Below are 17351 nucleotides of genomic sequence, written 5' to 3' on the forward strand. Positions count from 1 at the left end.
CACGACCTATTTTCAGACGTAAACAAGGCGTATTATGCCTCGTTTTACGTCTGAAAATACGGCTACAATACGTCGGCAAACATCTGCCCATTCATTTGAATGGGTTTGCCGACGTACTGTGCAGACGACCTGTCATTTACGCGTCGTCGTTTGACAGCTGTCAAACGACGACGCGTAAATTGACTGCCTCGGCAAAGAAGTGCAGGACACTTATATACATTATATGCAGGGCACTTCTTTGCAACGTAATTTGAGCTGTTCTTCATTGAAGTCAATGAAGAGCAGCTCAAGATTACAGGCGTCAAAGACGCCTCGCATAATACGAGGAGCAGCTTTTACGGCTGAAACGAGGCAGCTGTTTTCTCCTGAAAACAGTCTGTCTTTTCAGACGTAAAAGCCTGCTACCGTGTGCACATACCCTTACAGTGCCATTTATATGAGCACCAGGAGGTGAGAGGCCCCAATGCTTAATGCGACCTCTATCCGATTTCAAGATGGAACTTGTTGCAACTCATATTTAGCCCCTGTTCTTCCATCCTCAATCTTTGACCTGATCCATGGTGTTTTGGGCACTTAATATATCAATAAGCCGTACAGTCATGTCGATGAGTGATGTTTTCATCAGAATGAGCAACTGGCCAGGGATGGAGGGGTTTGGGGTGTTGGGTGGCCATTCAAGTTCCTCCTGTTCTATTATTTTTATCATAGATGATCAATCACAGGAAGTATTCGTCAGAAGAACCTGCCTCGAACCGAGAGAATGTAATGTCAGCGAGAGCTTCACAACACCATTGCTAAGAACATCATATGCTTCTACCTGCTGTGAGACAGACAATTGCACACCGGCTCGTCCATTCTGTAAGTGTCCCCTTGTTCAGCGAAGTCCAAAAAAAAAAAAGATTTCTTACAAGTATTCCGCAAACTTTCTTAATATATTCAGTCTTTAGGTCTCATTCATGCTTAGTGATAGTGGTACAGGTGTGCTGCACTCCCATAATGCACTGGGGTTACATCACATTATTGGACAGTTTCTGGTGTAAAAACTCTACTTATTAGAATGCAAATCAACAGAGCAAGGTCTGTGCAGACACTGAATCAGCAGGAAATGCTGGGAGATTTCAACTGTGAAGACTGCAGAATCGTGATTTCAGCTCTGGAGTATAACACAGGCTGTAAATTAGAATCATTACAAGATATGAAATGTAAAGTATGCACAAGCGGCACAACTTTTATGTAGATTCATTCTATCGGTGGACTGAAATGGTGTCCTATAAGAATGGTATTTGAAAACTGATCTGTCATAGCTGTCATAGCTTCGTTAAGAACGGAAGCCGTGACGGTAGTATGAACAGAGCCTAATATGTATCACATGTTAAGATACCAGTTATTGTCAAGGACTGGAAGCTGTGGATGTATATTGAATAATTTTTTACATACACTTGTTCCTCAGGAAAACACAGGGAAATGTTACTGTTCTGCAATTTTTTGCACATAGGCGGCGATCTATTAGTACTAGTGCACAGTGTTAATTGGCTCCTGTGTGGAGACACTACTTTATCATCTTAACAAGGGGTGTGTATAGCTGTCCATGTGGCTGCTATGTGGCCCTTGGAGAAAGGGGGCCCAGCCCTGGTTGGTCGCATCCCAATTAGGGGAGACAACCTGTGCCGAATGCAATCCCCCAAGGAACTGCAGACCCTTCAGTCCTGAGTGGCAAATCTCAGAACCATCATAGGGTGTCCAGTTTTAGCTTTTTCTATGGGATCCCCTCTCTTCTGTGTATGTAACTGATCGCAACATACCTTAACATGTTAATAAACCAGAAAACCCGCATTGATGACCGTTCCTTGCTGATTTTTTCACAAGCTGCTTTTATGTGTTTACTTGTAGTGCCACCCGAAAACAACTCTAAAAATGGAGTATTGTGCCCATCCTGCTTTTCGCCCACCAAGAATAAGTGTGTAGCGAAGTACTCTTTGATGTGTACTGGAGAAGAGAAGTACTGCATAAATTATGAAAGGAACAGCCCGTATGGTAATCAAAAACAACACAAAATGGGGGGGTGGTCACTTAACTTTCCACACGTTGCATTTAAAGGGGTAAGATAATCTGCTTGCCTGGTTGAAGTCCCGGCAGGAGATGACTGACTACAGCATCTTGCCACAAACCATAGTGGTCCTAGACCGTAGCACTCCTGTGCCAAAAGGTTCTTATCTCCAAAAAACACATACCCCCACCACCACCAAAAAAAACAAACCCTTAAATTTTTTTTAATATAAGTCCTTGAGTTGTCCTCTTTTGGTCAAAGTTTGGTGACAACTAATATAGCTGCCAATACCCACAGGGCTTGTACCCCAGTTTTTCTGGACACCTGAATAGCAGATCTGCCTAATACAAGATTTATCCCCTTATTACTGGACCGACAATCGATCAAGTGATCAGTAACAACCCCTATGGGAGTTATAGTGGAAGTCAACTAATTTTTGACAGAGCAGAATAAGTTAGTGGGTTGGGCAATAATGCTCCTTAAAGGGGTATTCCCATGCCGGACATTTATGGCATATCCACAGTATATGCTGTTTCAGTAGCTCCCGAGTCGCAGAAACAGCGTAGCTCGCTGTGCAACGCTGTTTCCATAACTTTTATGGGAGTTCCGGAAACAGCAACCAAAACCGGCCACCTCATAACTCAGCGTTGGGACCCTCCTCTATAACCGGAATACCCCTTTAATGAGCTATCAAAACATGATGATGAGCAGAAACAGATGACTCCTACCCACCCCCCAGCTATACCTCTTCTACTCTCATGTCTACTTCTAGGTAGGGTGCCCATACATGTTAGATCAATGGCGGACAACAGATGTCGGGGAAAAGAAGGATCGGGCATGTTGAATTTCAACATGTCCAATCCTTTGTTCCTGTGGGAGATAAGCCAATGCCAGATACGTCTGGCAGCAACTTATTCCACTCTCCTCATTGAAAATACATGCACTCTTGGCCGTGCCGAGCATGTGTACGGGGGAGTTGGGAGGAACAGCTGTATGGCCACCTCAACAAATGTTTGATTCAGGCCTCCTCTTCAATAGTATTTTTCATCTTTATCTTGTAGAATTATATTATATCCATGCAATGGGCTGTGCCTCTAAAAATGTTTGCAGAGGAAATGGAATTTTGAATGTTTTAAAGTACCTAGGATCATTGGATGTAATGCTATGCTATAATTCAAGTACCAAAGAGCAATTACCGGCAGGTAAGTAAAAAAAAAAAGTCACCGTGATGTAAATGTATATATGATAGATAGATGTTGAGAGTTATATACCACATAGACAGTTACATAGACAGTACTTAAAGGGGTATTCCTGCTTTAGACATTTATGGCATATCCACACCCTAAATATGTGATACTTGGGGGTCCCACCCTTGCTTTATTTGGTATTCATAATCCATTGACACCAATGGAGACAGCCGTGCACATGTGTTGCCATTTGTCTCCGCCTTGGATTGTTGATGGGGTCAGAGGACCCCCGTTCTCTCTCAATGAGTCCTGTTGACATAACATAAGTGTCACATGGGAGTACCCCTTTAACGATCCTTCCATTTGGCCCCTACCCTAAGTAATAATATAGTTACTGCTTGTTCTCATATTTCTTTCTAGGAAATTTTATTTGGTGCCACTTCTGTCATGATTACAACGTCGACAACTGCTTGGACCAGGCACATATGTGCATGCCCGAGGAGGACGTATGTGTGTTTGAAAGAACAAGGAGTATATTCGGTATATGTACATCTCTTTTAAATACATTCTTAAAGGGGTTGTGCCACCAGAACAAACATTTCTCATTATAAGTACCAGTTGGCGATCAGATGATTGATGCAGGTAAGGCAGCGGAAACTGTGGGATTACACACATTTCTCCTGCAGCGGCCACTAAAGGAGAAATGTGGTATTGCATGGCGCCCATTCAAATGAGTGGGTGACCATGTGATATATGGTCGTGCTGAGTCCTTCAGAGCAGGAACTGCTCTTCGCAGTGGTTCTTCACTTTGGCTAACAGAGTTGGGCCCAGAGTAAGGGATCCCCCCTCTATTATGTCCATATGTACAGGGGTTATCTCATTTTAGTTCTTCAGTCTCAAAAAGGTGGAGGACAAGCCTGTAGTGTTTTGTAATTCAGGTCATCATTTTGTACCTAGACAGATTAAAACAAATCCCAAGGACTTCAATTTATCGATGATTTTTTTTTTGTATGGGAGAATGTATTTAAAGGGGTCTTACAGGATGGCTAAAAATTGATGGCCTATTCTTAAAATAGCACCTCTGCCAATCAGCTGAAGAACAGGCCGCAGTGCTCCAGCGCCACATCCTTTTCATTGTCTACCCAGGCACAGCACCATACATTTTTTTGTGGCTGTGCCTGGTACTGCAACTCAGAACCATTCAAAATATACCACTGTGTCTGGATAAACTATGAAGAGGATGCTGGAGCCTGTGATCCCGTCACTTAGCTGATTGGTGGAAATGTCTGGAGTTGAACCCCCACCAATCAGATATTGATGTCTTATCCTAAGGATAGGCATTAAATAATACCGTTCCAGAAAACCCTTTTAATATTTTACTTATATGACTACATTGACTTGTCCTAAATTTTGCAAACAAGTATTTATGGATTATTTTTGTTTCCAGATCAAAGAGATGAAGTAGAAATTACTAAACGATGTGGTAAATCCAATGAATGTAGTAGAGCTGGCAGCATAAGAAGCTCAACCAAGACTATATTGATGAACACCACCTGTTGTGACCATAATGTATGCCAGATGCCATTACCTACCTGTAAGTGTCCATCTGCACAGGCCTTTCAGTCATTAGGAAAAAAAGACCCTCTATACGGGGAACCCTATTTTTCCGGTAGAGTGTAGTCCTCTCTGGTATCATGGTAGACTTTTTCACTATGATATTGTAACGTGTGTAAGTCATAGAAGGTCAACTGAGGCATTTAGACTTCGGTAATAACTGTTCGAAAGAAAAGTAGGAATGGTCAGGCGAAAGCCAGCTAAAATTAACCTTCATCTATCATGGAGACCTATGAGAAGATGACATTAGTGGCCTCCATGATTGAGCATATAGACCACCCAAGTTCCTAGTGGACTCCATCACTGAAGACCTCAAAAATTTGGAACTTTGCTCAGAATATTTACCAAAGGTGTTTGAGGAATTTATGAAGCCCCTACATTCTGGAAATTAGTCTAAGAACTCACTGGCTCCACCAATGAGATCTTCTTGTATATATCTAGAAGATAATCTTTGAATTTCTGCTCCTAAGGCTGATAGCTGCTCTTAAAGGAATACATAGAAAATAAGAAATGTAAACGGAGTAAGAAGAGAATAAGAAATTTAAAGGAAAACTCCAGCCATCACTTAATAATATAATGATGACCCCCTCGTAGGAGAATATTGATAATAGGTCATAAAATAATAGACTGGAAATGTATAATTCCATTATTTCCTTTTGGCAAGAAGCAATGATATATAATTTCCTAAAGCCATTATCTAAACTTTCCTTATTCTGGGCGGAGCCTAGTTGTCACATGATTGTGTGCACCTGCCAATTGACTCCTGTGTCAGGAAGGAGAAATATCATAAGGGGGTGGAGTCTGACACATAACTTCTGGCTTTGGAGGTTATGGAGGTCATGGATGTAACAGCTGCAAGCTACTATACTAAACATTGCACATTTCATTGTGGATATAGGAAAGAGAGAGTCTTTATAGTGGTCAGGTAAGGATCACATACTATGTATAAATTCCGGGCAAAGTCTGTTGCCTAGTTACCCAAAAACATACCTTGTGCAAAAGTATTCACGTATTTCGTCAATTTTTTTAAAAAGGCGCCTTCATTCAGTTTTGGCTTTCTCATTCTTAGTACCCTCAGTCAACTTTGATGAAAATGGACTTACCTGCCCGAGTTGCTTTGTCCCTAACTCAGACCGTTGTCTAGGACGCAGTAGCTTGAAATGTGGCGGCAATGAACAGCGGTGTATTCACTACATGAGAACCGAGGTGCACGGTAAGCGCTACTACCGTTCATAGGGAACGTTCCTTGAAGATCCTAAGCCCCGATACCAAATCTGCACCCCCTCCCCACATACCATTTATAGTACTGCTGTCCTTTAAATGTGGCAGAGGGGCTTTCGGTCCAACATATGTATTCGGTTCTGGGTGCAACTGAAAACAATGCACCCCTATAGCTACACCAGTTTGTCCAGTTTTTGGGTGACATTGAAACCCATGTGATATAGTTGTACCAGACATTATCTGATAGTCATGGACCCAGTAGAGCTTTTTGGGTCATTCCTTGGTACTTATAAAAGTTCTTTAATTGTAGATGTATAGTTGAAATTTGGACTAGGAATGAACCCCATGGATGTCCATGTGCTGGGTATGTGCAGTGTGGATGGTCATGTGGTTGGCAACTTACAAGAAAATGGCAGTGGGGGGGGGGGGGGGTCGATGAATGCCCAATATGGATGGTGAAGTGTCTAAGCGTGTATTATGTGGACTGTAACAAGGTTGAGAGCACAATGTTAATGGAAATACGGCCGGGAACATGCAGCACAGTATGGATGGTTATGTGGCTGGAAATCGAGTGGGTGGTCATGTGGCTATTCATGTAAAATGTGACTAGTAACCTCACTTGCATAATAGGATCTCAGCTAAGGTGTTGTGTGTGTTGAAATACTTGTCAATTGTATGCCATAACAACCAGCAGAATAGTGAGTGCAGCTCTGCAGTATAATAAAGGATGTAACTCAGGATCAGTACAGGATAAATAATGTAATGTATGTACACAGTGACTCCACCAGCAGAATAGTGAATGCAGCTCTGGAGTATTATACAGGCTGTACCTCAGGATCAGTACAGGATAAGTAATGCAATGTATGTACACAGTGACCACCAGCAGAATAGTGAGTGCAGCTCTGCAGTATAATAAAGGATGTAACTCAGGATCAGTACAGGATAAATAATGTAATGTATGTACACAGTGACTCCACCAGCAGAATAGTGAATGCAGCTCTGGAGTATTATACAGGCTGTACCTCAGGATCAGTACAGGATAAGTAATGCAATGTATGTACACAGTGACCACCAGCAGAATAGTGAGTGTAGCTCTGGAGTATAATACAGGATGTAAGTCAGGATCAGTACAGGATAAGTAATGTAATGTATGTACACACTGCCTACACCTGCAGAATAGTGAGTGCAGCTCTGGAGTATAATACATGATGTAACTCAGAATCTGTACATGATAAATAATGTAATATATGTACACAGTGACTCCATCAGCAGAATAGTGAGTGCAGCTCTGGAGTATAATACAGGATGTAACTCAGGATCAGTACAGGATAAGTAATGCAATGTATGTACACAGTGACCACCAGCAGAAAAGTGAGTGCAGCTCTGGAGTATAATACAGGATGTAACTCAGGATCAGTACAGGATAAGTAATGTAATGTATGTACACAGTGACTCCACCAGCAGAATAGTGAGTGCAGCTCTGGAGTATAATACTGGATGTAACTCAGGATCAGTACAGGATAAGTAATGTAATGTATGTACACAGTGACTCCACCAGCAGAATAGTGAGTGCAGCTCTGGAGTATAATACTGGATGTAACTCAGGATCAGTACAGGATAAGTAATGTAATGTATGTACACAGTTACTCCACCAGCAGAATAATAAGTGCAGCTCTGGAGTATAATACAAGATGTAACTCAGGATCAGTACAAGATAAGTAATGTAATGTATGTACACAGTGACTCCACCAGCAGAATAGGGAGTGCAGCTCTGGAGTATAATACAGGATGTAACTCAGGATCAGTACATGATAAGTAGTGTAATGTATGTACACATTGACCACCAGCAGAATAATGAGTGCAGCTCTGGAGTATAATACAATATGTAACTCAGGATCAGTACAGGTTAAGTAATGTATGTACACAGTGACTCCACCAGCAGAATAGTGAGTACAGCTCTGGAGTATAATACAGGATGTAACTCAGGATCAGTACAGGAGAAGTAATGTAATGTATGTACACAGTGACTCCACCAGCAGAATAGTGAGTGCAGCTCCGGAGTATAATACAGGATGTAACTCAGGATCAGTACAGGTTAAGTAATATAATGTATGTACACAGTGACTCCACCAGCAGAATAGTGAGTTCAGCTCTGGAGTATAATACAGGATGCAACTCAGGATCAGTACAGGATTAGTAATGTAATGTATGTACACAGTGACTCCACCAGCAGAATAGAGAGTGCAGCTCTGGAGTCTAATACAAGATGTAACTCAGCATCGGTACAGGATAAATAATGTCATGTAACTACACTGTGACTCCACCAGCAGAATAGTGAGCGCAGCTCTGGAGTTTAATACAAGATGTAACTCAGGATCAGTACAGGGCGAGTCATTTAATCTTTTTACAAAGTAACTCAGTAGATCCATTCTATATATAAACTCTTATACCCCTTAAACTGATCCTTAGATATATCTCAGATTTTTACACAAATTCTGTTAATTTCTTACAGAAGTTTCCACTGTCACGGAGAGCTTACATGGCTGCACCACCAATGAGATCTGCAGAGCTGGATCCGGCACATCCTACGCAAAAGGACATTATTACAAAAGCGTAAAGACTAATGTTATGTGCAACCGGGCGGTGGGATGGAGGGCCCCTCTCTGCACTATCCTGCTCTCTATATCTGTCACATTCATTGTCCTGACACTTGTCATTTCTCTATAAAGCTTCCTGCTGCCGGTCCTGTCTATCTGACGCCTTTGTTGAATAATTAAAATTCTTATGCGACTACAGAGCAGTTGTGTCTGATATAATACTGGAAAGCAACAAAGCCAGTCATACGTAGAAACTATATCAATTATTATCCTCCTACTGAAGAGAGAAGGTCCCAAATCAAAATAGTGCCCTCTACTGGTGAGGGTAAGAAAAAACTATTTACAACTCCTATTGTCCACTTTTTAAACGATTGTTCCATGAAACTGATCTCAATGAGGGTGGGGGCTTAGGCAAATATGCCAGAAAGTGGGCGTTTCTGGATGTTTTGTGGGCGTTTCTGGGTGTGAATGGAGATTTTAATATTGTGAGGTGTGCCCTCCTCCCATGCAGCCACCAATAATTTGTCAACCCTACATCTGCAGTCCTCTCCATGTTCATGGTCCTGAGAAAGGAGGGGGCTGTTTATTTTGGAATGGGCCCTCTCACCTTCTCCCCCCCTAATATTGGCCCGGCCTTCATTCATGTCAATGAGTTTTTTAGTGAATGTCATGAATGTTTGTGAGTGGAGTTGGAGGGGTTGTATTGTATCCTATAAAATGTTTTTTTGTTTTTTTTTCAGAAACAGCGCCACCCTTGTCTATGGGCTGTGTCCGGTATTGCATCAGAAAAATAATAGGGTTGAGCTGCAATACCAAACATATCCCATAGACCCCAGACCATAAGAGTCTTGTTTTGGGCAAATAACAGACCTTTTTTTTCTAATTTTGTACAACCCCTTCCAATTTTGATATAAAGGAAATACAATAATTTCAGCTTCTCTAATAAAAAAAACAAGAGACAATGTATTTAGGAGGCACAGAAAACAGATATGCAAAGCTGGATGAGGAATTCTAATGTTAAAGAAGAACTCCGACAATGAGACAAAAAGCCCCGCACCCCCTAGTGCCCCCTCCCCATCATTATAGCATCATAATTAAAAAAATCTACGATCCTGGACTGGATCCCGGACACTTTCCTCCTCTTCTAGGCAGCCAAAAATGCTGGCACCATGCATGAACAGTCCCCCCAGTCCCTCTGCTGTATGTGAGGGACATTCATACTTCCCACAAGGTGTCACCCACCTGACGTTGTCTTCCGTTACTAAGCAACAGCCCAGATAAGATCTGATTTGTCCCCTAATGAATGATTACAATGAAACATTCCCGTTCTACCAGAATTTCCCTGAATTGTGGGAACTTCTAAATAAAAGTCTCTCTTTTGTAAGGGGATTAACTCTTCTGATAATTGCGTTCTCTGCCCGGACACGTATTTAGGGCACACCTAGAGCTATAGGCACAGAGATGAGATAATATAATGGAGTCCTATAAGATGAGTGATTGGTTACAGGAGTGAAGATGAGGCCTCGGAGCAGCCACCATGTAATAATTACCTGTGCTAGACATTGATCATCACAGATAATGATGGAGTGTAAAATCACTACCGAGTTACCCCCATGGCCTAGGGTCACACAGCCGTTGAAAAGGAACGGGGCAGTGGACGAGGTGGGGGAAGGGTTTGGTGTATCTCATGGGCCGTTTGTACATATCATATGCAACATATTCCTCATTTATCATTTGTCAATTCTATGCATATGAGGCATGAATGAGACAATTCTGCACCATTATTCTATTAAAAAATGGAGAAGATCCGGCCTCCTTCCATGTACAGATGTAGCCATCTTTATCTTGACTCTGATAACTTGCTGCAACCTGATATCACACAACAAAACCCATTGAAAAGTCATTGAACAGTTAAAGTTTCTTGACACTGTGTATTTAATGTGTTAAGAGTCAAGATAAAGATGGCTACATCGGTATGGTTAGACTATACACTATTTTCTTAGCCTTGAGCCTGCAAGCAGCTGATTAGTGCTCCCCCAGGATGCAGCCGGCATCTTGTATGCATCACATCGGTATGCTCCGATGGTTTTGCACGGGCAGATATCGACCGTGTTCACCACCAATCACGAGCGCCGTAAGACAATACAACTCGTTGATCGGCGATCATTTTGCTCCTGAGCGATTGATCGTTACTAAGATCGTTCGTCCCCATGAATTTGCATTGACTGATCGCATCTTTTATGCGACTATAAAAATGGCCAGTAGTTGGCAGCAGGGAGATTTGCTGCCGACTAGTGGCCATTTTTATAGTCGCATAAAAGATGCGATCAGTCGATTGCTCGTTCTTCGACTGATCTTTGCGCTGTTTACACAGGGCAATGATCGAGAACGATCGAGAATAATAATAATGTATGAATGCTCGTTTACCCGATCATTGCCCGTGGACCTTAACACAATCCCGCTACTCCTCAGCGCTAGATAATTAGCAGTCATGATTCCTGTTATTTCTTTCCTGGGCTTTCTAGGGACCCGACCTGCAGATAACAGTTGAGCAAAACCACATAAAATGTAATCTTTCTTACCTTACTGTAAGAGAAATGCAACGGTGAACTTGTGCTGGGGTTCTCCTTATGCAAGAGCAGGGCTGCAGTGTAAAGCATGGGGGGGATAAAGCAGCAACCTGTGCCTCTGATGAGACAGGAGGTGTATTCCGGACTACTTCAGACCCTAATAGACAATGGAAATAGGCAGGAGTCACAGATCATAGCTGTACCCTAATGGAGCAGAGCAATGGTGTAAAGCATGGGGGATATAGCAACGGTCCGAGAATCTAATGAAAGGCGATGGATTTAAGACTACCTTAGACTACAATAGACAATGCAGGCAAGCTGGAGTCCCTGATTAGAGCTGTGCAATAATGGAGCAGGCATAAAAACAGCCAACACTGAGGAGTCGTGACTTAATTAATAGACTTATTAAGATCCCAACTGGAATTCCCCTTTAAAAAAAGTTTTACTGGGACTTATTTTAGCTGATTGGAACACTCAGTTTGTAACAATCTACAGAATATAATAGAAAACTGCTCCACTGGCAATTCCATATTATAAGGACATCATCATAATGACTTTAGATTTATGGGGGATGGTATTCTGATGTATACCTGCTCAACGTATATGCCATAAGGACACTTTTTTTGGCGTAAATCGGGTCAATGGAACCCTATGGATACATTCATTGTATACGCCGGTAACTTCCCTGGCGAATACGACGAGCGTCGTGGTCAAACGTGATGTTAAGACAACTTATAGGGGCTGGTCACTCGATAATGACATTTCTAAGACGCCCTAAGTTGCTGTATTGTGACACAGATAACTGTAAATACCCCCATCATGTACCCCCGCGCCTCATTTCAGGGGCTCCTGCTCGCTCTGGAACGGCTTAGTAAACAGTGGATGGCGCGATTATCCTGTCCATAGCTTTCAAAATGGCGGTGGTCTGGTGATTTGAAATTCCCATGAAGGAATCAGATGGGCATTACAGGCCCATTTTTTTCAATGGGAGGGTTGTCAGCTTTGCATTGAGTGTTTTAAGCCCCGGTTGAGCGCTGGTGTAGAAGAGCAGAAAGCCGGGAAGCCGTCACGTGGCCGAATCACCTGATCGCCGCCATCTTCAAAGCTACGGACGGGATAATCATGATAATTCTCCATACTACACTCTATAAGGACACTTACAATATCTGCATTAAATACATTAACAATCTTCAGTTTAATCTAAAACCTCCGTCTTCTGGGTCAATGACCGCACCGGGGTTGAGGTTATTGGAGCCGTATAAATAATTTGGAGTCGCAGAATCAAAACCTGTCATTTGGTAAAATCACTCCTTGTCCTCAGATGACACGACAAGCATCCGAATCCAATGTAGACCGGGCTGAAGAACCGAATGACAAAGGGGGAGGACCTGGGACTTCTAGAATAATAGAACAATAGAATATTATATATTAATAATAACAATCATAAGAAGACTATACAAAAATGTAATAATAATAATAATAATAATAAATAATAATAATAAAAATAAATAATAATAATAATAATAATAATAAATAATAATTAATAATAAATAATAATAAAATTATAAAACTACTTCGTATTTTACTACTACTATGACTGCAACTACCACTACTAATAATAAAAGTTATAATAACAACAATAATAATAATAATAAAATAATAATAACAATAATAATAATATAATAATAATAATAATACAATAATTATAATTATAATATAATAATCAAATAATAATAAAACTACAGTTATTTCGGCCATTACTACTAATATTGCTAATAATAATAATAATAATTATAACAATAATAATAATAAAGTAAGGATAACACTAATAATAATATTAGGATAATAAAACCATCACTACTACTACTATTATTAATAATAATTAGTACTCTTATTATTAGTAGTATTTTAATTATTTTAATATTATATTACATTATATATATATATAGTCGTATTATTTTTGTCATTATTAATAGATAATATTGTATTCTTATTAATAATTATTATTAATATAATCATTATTATTTTTATTAGTAGTAGTAGCTTCATTATTCTATTATTATTTTTACTCAAATGTTTAATTATTCTTAGATATTGTTCTATTATGATTGTCATTGTTAATATATACTATTAATTATTATTATTATTATTATTATTATTATTATTAATATTCTATTATTATTATTATTATTAATATTTTATTATTATTATTATTTTTTTATTATTATTAATATTTTGTTATTATTATTATTATTATTATTATTATTATTAACAGCAGTATTAATAGTAGTAGTTCAATTTTTTTTATCGTTACACACTATTATATACTGCCCTGTTATTTTTTTTCTTGTTAATATCAAATATTCTATTAATATTTTTGTTATTTAGATTTTTTTTATTATTATGTGACATCATGTAACCCCCAGATCTAAACCCTGCTGGGAGTTTGGGAAATAAATCAGGGTAAACAGGGTTTATCGATAGGATACAGAGGTAGCGGGTAGCAGTCATATCCGGGCCCTGATGCCTGGGGGGTGGGGCACAGACACCCCTCCGTCACATAAGGAGACACCAGTAAGACAGATGGCACATGGTAGTAAGAAGGTTCTGAGTTACCTTTGGGGTATCACATTTAGGGTATACACTCTGCATGTATTTTTGAAGGGTGGCACCAAATGCGCCTCAGACGTATGCAGCTATATACCTATAAGTGCTCCCGGCGTATATACAAAGGAAAGGGCGATGAGCCATGTCCCGCGGCCCATTCATAAGTCCATTCGACTTACAGTAAGTCATTTATCGGGCCCGGAAATGTTTTTTTTCCTAATTTTTTTTTATTTTTATTTTTTTTCGAATTCACTTTTTGTAACCGCTGTGATTACTACAATAAGAGTGACTCACCCGACGCTCTAATGAGTCTCCCACATTTTGTCCTAAATATCTGAACCCCAGATCCAATAGTAATTATAAAATTTAAATTTATTATGCACGGATCTATTAATATGTCTGGCTCGGTCAGTTTGGTTCACACTTCGCACTCACTTATTAGGATGTTTCTATCTCGCTGTGACTAATTATAAGATATGACACAATGTTCGCCTATGGGGCTGTGCACATTTTTCGTGGCCTGTTAACTAGTTTACACTGTATAGTACTTTTTTATTTTTATAACCTTATATCTGCTGGTGAAGGGGAACATGCAGCTGTCCTAGTAAACAGAAGAGTATTGTGACTGCTATCAGAGGATGGAGCTGCTGTCAGATAACAGCTGCTCCTTTTTTTCTTGTGAATAACAAGGATTGATATTGTAAATACACAATATCACATATTATATTTTATTTTAGCATTTTTTATTGTCGCCTGTATAATAAAGTATTGGCAGCACTCTTTATTCTCATCTTTATTTGGAGATTCCCATGAAGGAATCAGATGGGAATTACAGGCCCATTTTTTTCAATGGGAGGGCTGTCAGCTTTGCATTGAGTTATGCAAAGCCAAAGGTCTACATAATTGTCCCAAGGGTCATTGAAAGATTGTGGAGGTTCTGTCCTAGGTAGCAAAACCCATCACCATAATTGGGCGCCCATTGTGAAATTGGCTATGGAGCCCGTTCCCTTCTACGTATGCCACTGTGCAAAGATGAAGGGGTGCATAACTCTAGCAATTGGTGGAGGTTTGGCTCATCGACCCCCACAAACAGCATCTTCATTTTTTTCTTATCTATTAGCCAGATACCATGATCATCTCTCTCTGGAGGACCCAACATGTCCGTATGTAACGTAGGCAACAAATTGACTTAAATGAGGATGGTGTAATGCCTGAGTTCTTCTGTGGTGGCGCTGCAGGCAAATTTAACACTTGCTGCTGAGTTCGCCCACACTTACAGCTGTTTTCCGTTTCTCATGGGAGGACCCAAAATTTATGGATTGTCCAAAGCAGAAAAGAAGAGCTTAACACTTTTTATAGTTGCCGTGTACGATGATGACTCCATCGATAATTCCAGTGCAGAACATTGTGTCGTTAATTGGAGAATTAGCGCGTGCTTCACTTCTTCCCATACTATAGACCAGTCCAATTAATGCCCAGTGCATATTACAAACTGCATAAATTGTTGAAGCTTCTGAGTTAAAGCTGTGTTATAGTGCAAGCTTCAGAGCTGAAATCTTTCAACATTCCCTGCTTGTTCAGTATCTTCACACTGGTGCTGGTGATTTGCATTCTGGGAAGTGAAATCTTTCTACCAGGGATTGTTCGGAAATCTATCATAGGAAAACTGTCTTCCTGCTCAGCTAGGCTGTTAGGGGGTCTGTCTGTTTATGAAATTTCTGGCTTTGTGAAGATTTATGAATGCAGCTCTGAAGTATAATACAGTAGAGCTATAGCTGAAAAATTAGAGCTGAAATCTGGTTGGTAGCTATGGCCAAACGTAATTTTTGGCTTTATTTTTAATACATTTCCCTACAATATACCACGGCATAATAATTACTCCAGTCTATCCTTGTGGTCGGGATTTCACTTGTGTCTTGTGTGGAGTGCCGAAATCCAAAGCTAAGGCATATATCTTAATATTTCAATCCTAAATTGCTGTACATTTTAAGCCCCACCCCCAATCTGCAAGGAACAACCCCAAAAGGACACAGACACATCTCTTTGTAGGTAAATTTGAATAACCCCCCACCCCCTTGAGGTCTGGGTCTTGGAACATGTTAAAAATGGACTATTGGGAAGTTTGGTTGTAAAGCTTTCTGCAGTATGTTTGTCAAAAGGACTCAAACTTTTGTCAAACTGCACAAATCAGTCATGACTCCCAGACAGTACACTCCTTTGAAAGATATGGGGACCCTGTAGAGGGGGAATTTGCTTTGCTAGCTATGAGTCATGTGGTCTGTCATGTGGGCATTTCTATATTAGTATAGGGTGGCTATTCTTTTTGTGCTACTCTTGGAAGCCTCTTTCCTGAAAAGAGAAGTAAGAGTGGGGAAGAGTCTCTGCATATTTTTTGTAGGCGGGTGACTGGGTGATCAAAAGTTCCAAAATGGCATTCTATCCTGAATCACTCCCGGTAGAGCAGATCTGAAGCACAAACTGCTGCTGTAACAAGTAAAATATTGTACAGACTACTAGAACAGGAACATTCATGAACACTTTCCCACATTTAAAGCTGAATGATGGGGAGAAATCTGTGCCATTTAATCTACTTATAATGAGATATTTGCCTTCAGGCTCAATGAGTCCCAGGTGATGTTATTGAGTCTGACCTGAAACAAACAATATTCTTTCCAGAGACAGTCACGTGTCAGTCCGTCATCCTAGTACTCTTAATTGTAGGGTGGCTTTGGCAAGCAGAGACACATACTGTACGTTAAGATCAGGTGACTACTGATGCAACGGCAAAAGTTTTAGTGAGAAGCTGTTTTGTATTAGTTTGAATCTAAAAATATCTATGGGACTTTAAAGTGGGCTTACCTTACAGATGGAGCAGCCTTTGATGTACTATTTCACTAACAACCTGTGCTTTGCTGAGCATTTGCTATGTGTGATTTTAAAGGGAATTCTTCACCTACCCCTAGGTACCAACTTACCTACATGGGATATACCTTCTCGGGGTTGTCTGGTTTAGAACACTAATTTTTAGATGGTCTACTATCTTGGGGAAGTCATCACCCATTCCCTTCGAAATGAGGGAAGCCCAAAGGGCAGTTTCTTAGGCCGGGTTTCCCACAGGGTCGGATACGCTGCGTAAAAACTATACAGCGTATCCGACCTGGAACCCGCATATTATATCCCAAAAACTACACCACATTGGGAAGCAGCATAGAAAAAAAAAACTTACCCCGGCCGTTGTCATGGTGACATTGCCGTCCGGTCCGGCCTCCATGGATGACGCTACAGCCCATGTGACCGCTGCAGCCTGGGATTGTCTGCAGTGGTCACATGGGATGAAACGTCATCCTAGGTGGCTGGAGTGGATGAAAAGCAGGGACTTCTGGGTTAGTATGAATAATTTTTTTGGAGTTGCGATTTTTTGCGCAAAAGTCGCAACACTTGGCTTTCTGTTGCAGATGTTGCATCCCCATTGAATTCAATAGGGGAAACTTGAAACAGAAAAGCAACG

At 40.5% G+C, this 17351-nt stretch overlaps 1 protein-coding gene across 1 annotated transcript; it reads left to right on the forward strand.

The window, feature by feature from the left end:
* Positions 1-599: 599 nt before the first annotated feature.
* LOC142662643 (uncharacterized) lies at positions 600-8807 on the forward strand. Its single transcript, XM_075840853.1, has 7 exons — positions 600-858; positions 1891-2034; positions 3109-3249; positions 3655-3774; positions 4682-4828; positions 5918-6061; positions 8582-8807. The coding sequence occupies exons 1-7, from the start codon at positions 600-602 to the stop codon at positions 8794-8796; spliced, it is 1170 nt and encodes a 389-aa protein (XP_075696968.1). The 3' UTR covers positions 8797-8807.
* The last annotated feature ends 8544 nt before the right edge of the window (positions 8808-17351 follow it).

Source organism: Rhinoderma darwinii, chromosome 10, assembly GCF_050947455.1.
Source record: "Rhinoderma darwinii isolate aRhiDar2 chromosome 10, aRhiDar2.hap1, whole genome shotgun sequence".
NCBI lineage: Eukaryota > Metazoa > Chordata > Amphibia > Anura > Rhinodermatidae > Rhinoderma > Rhinoderma darwinii.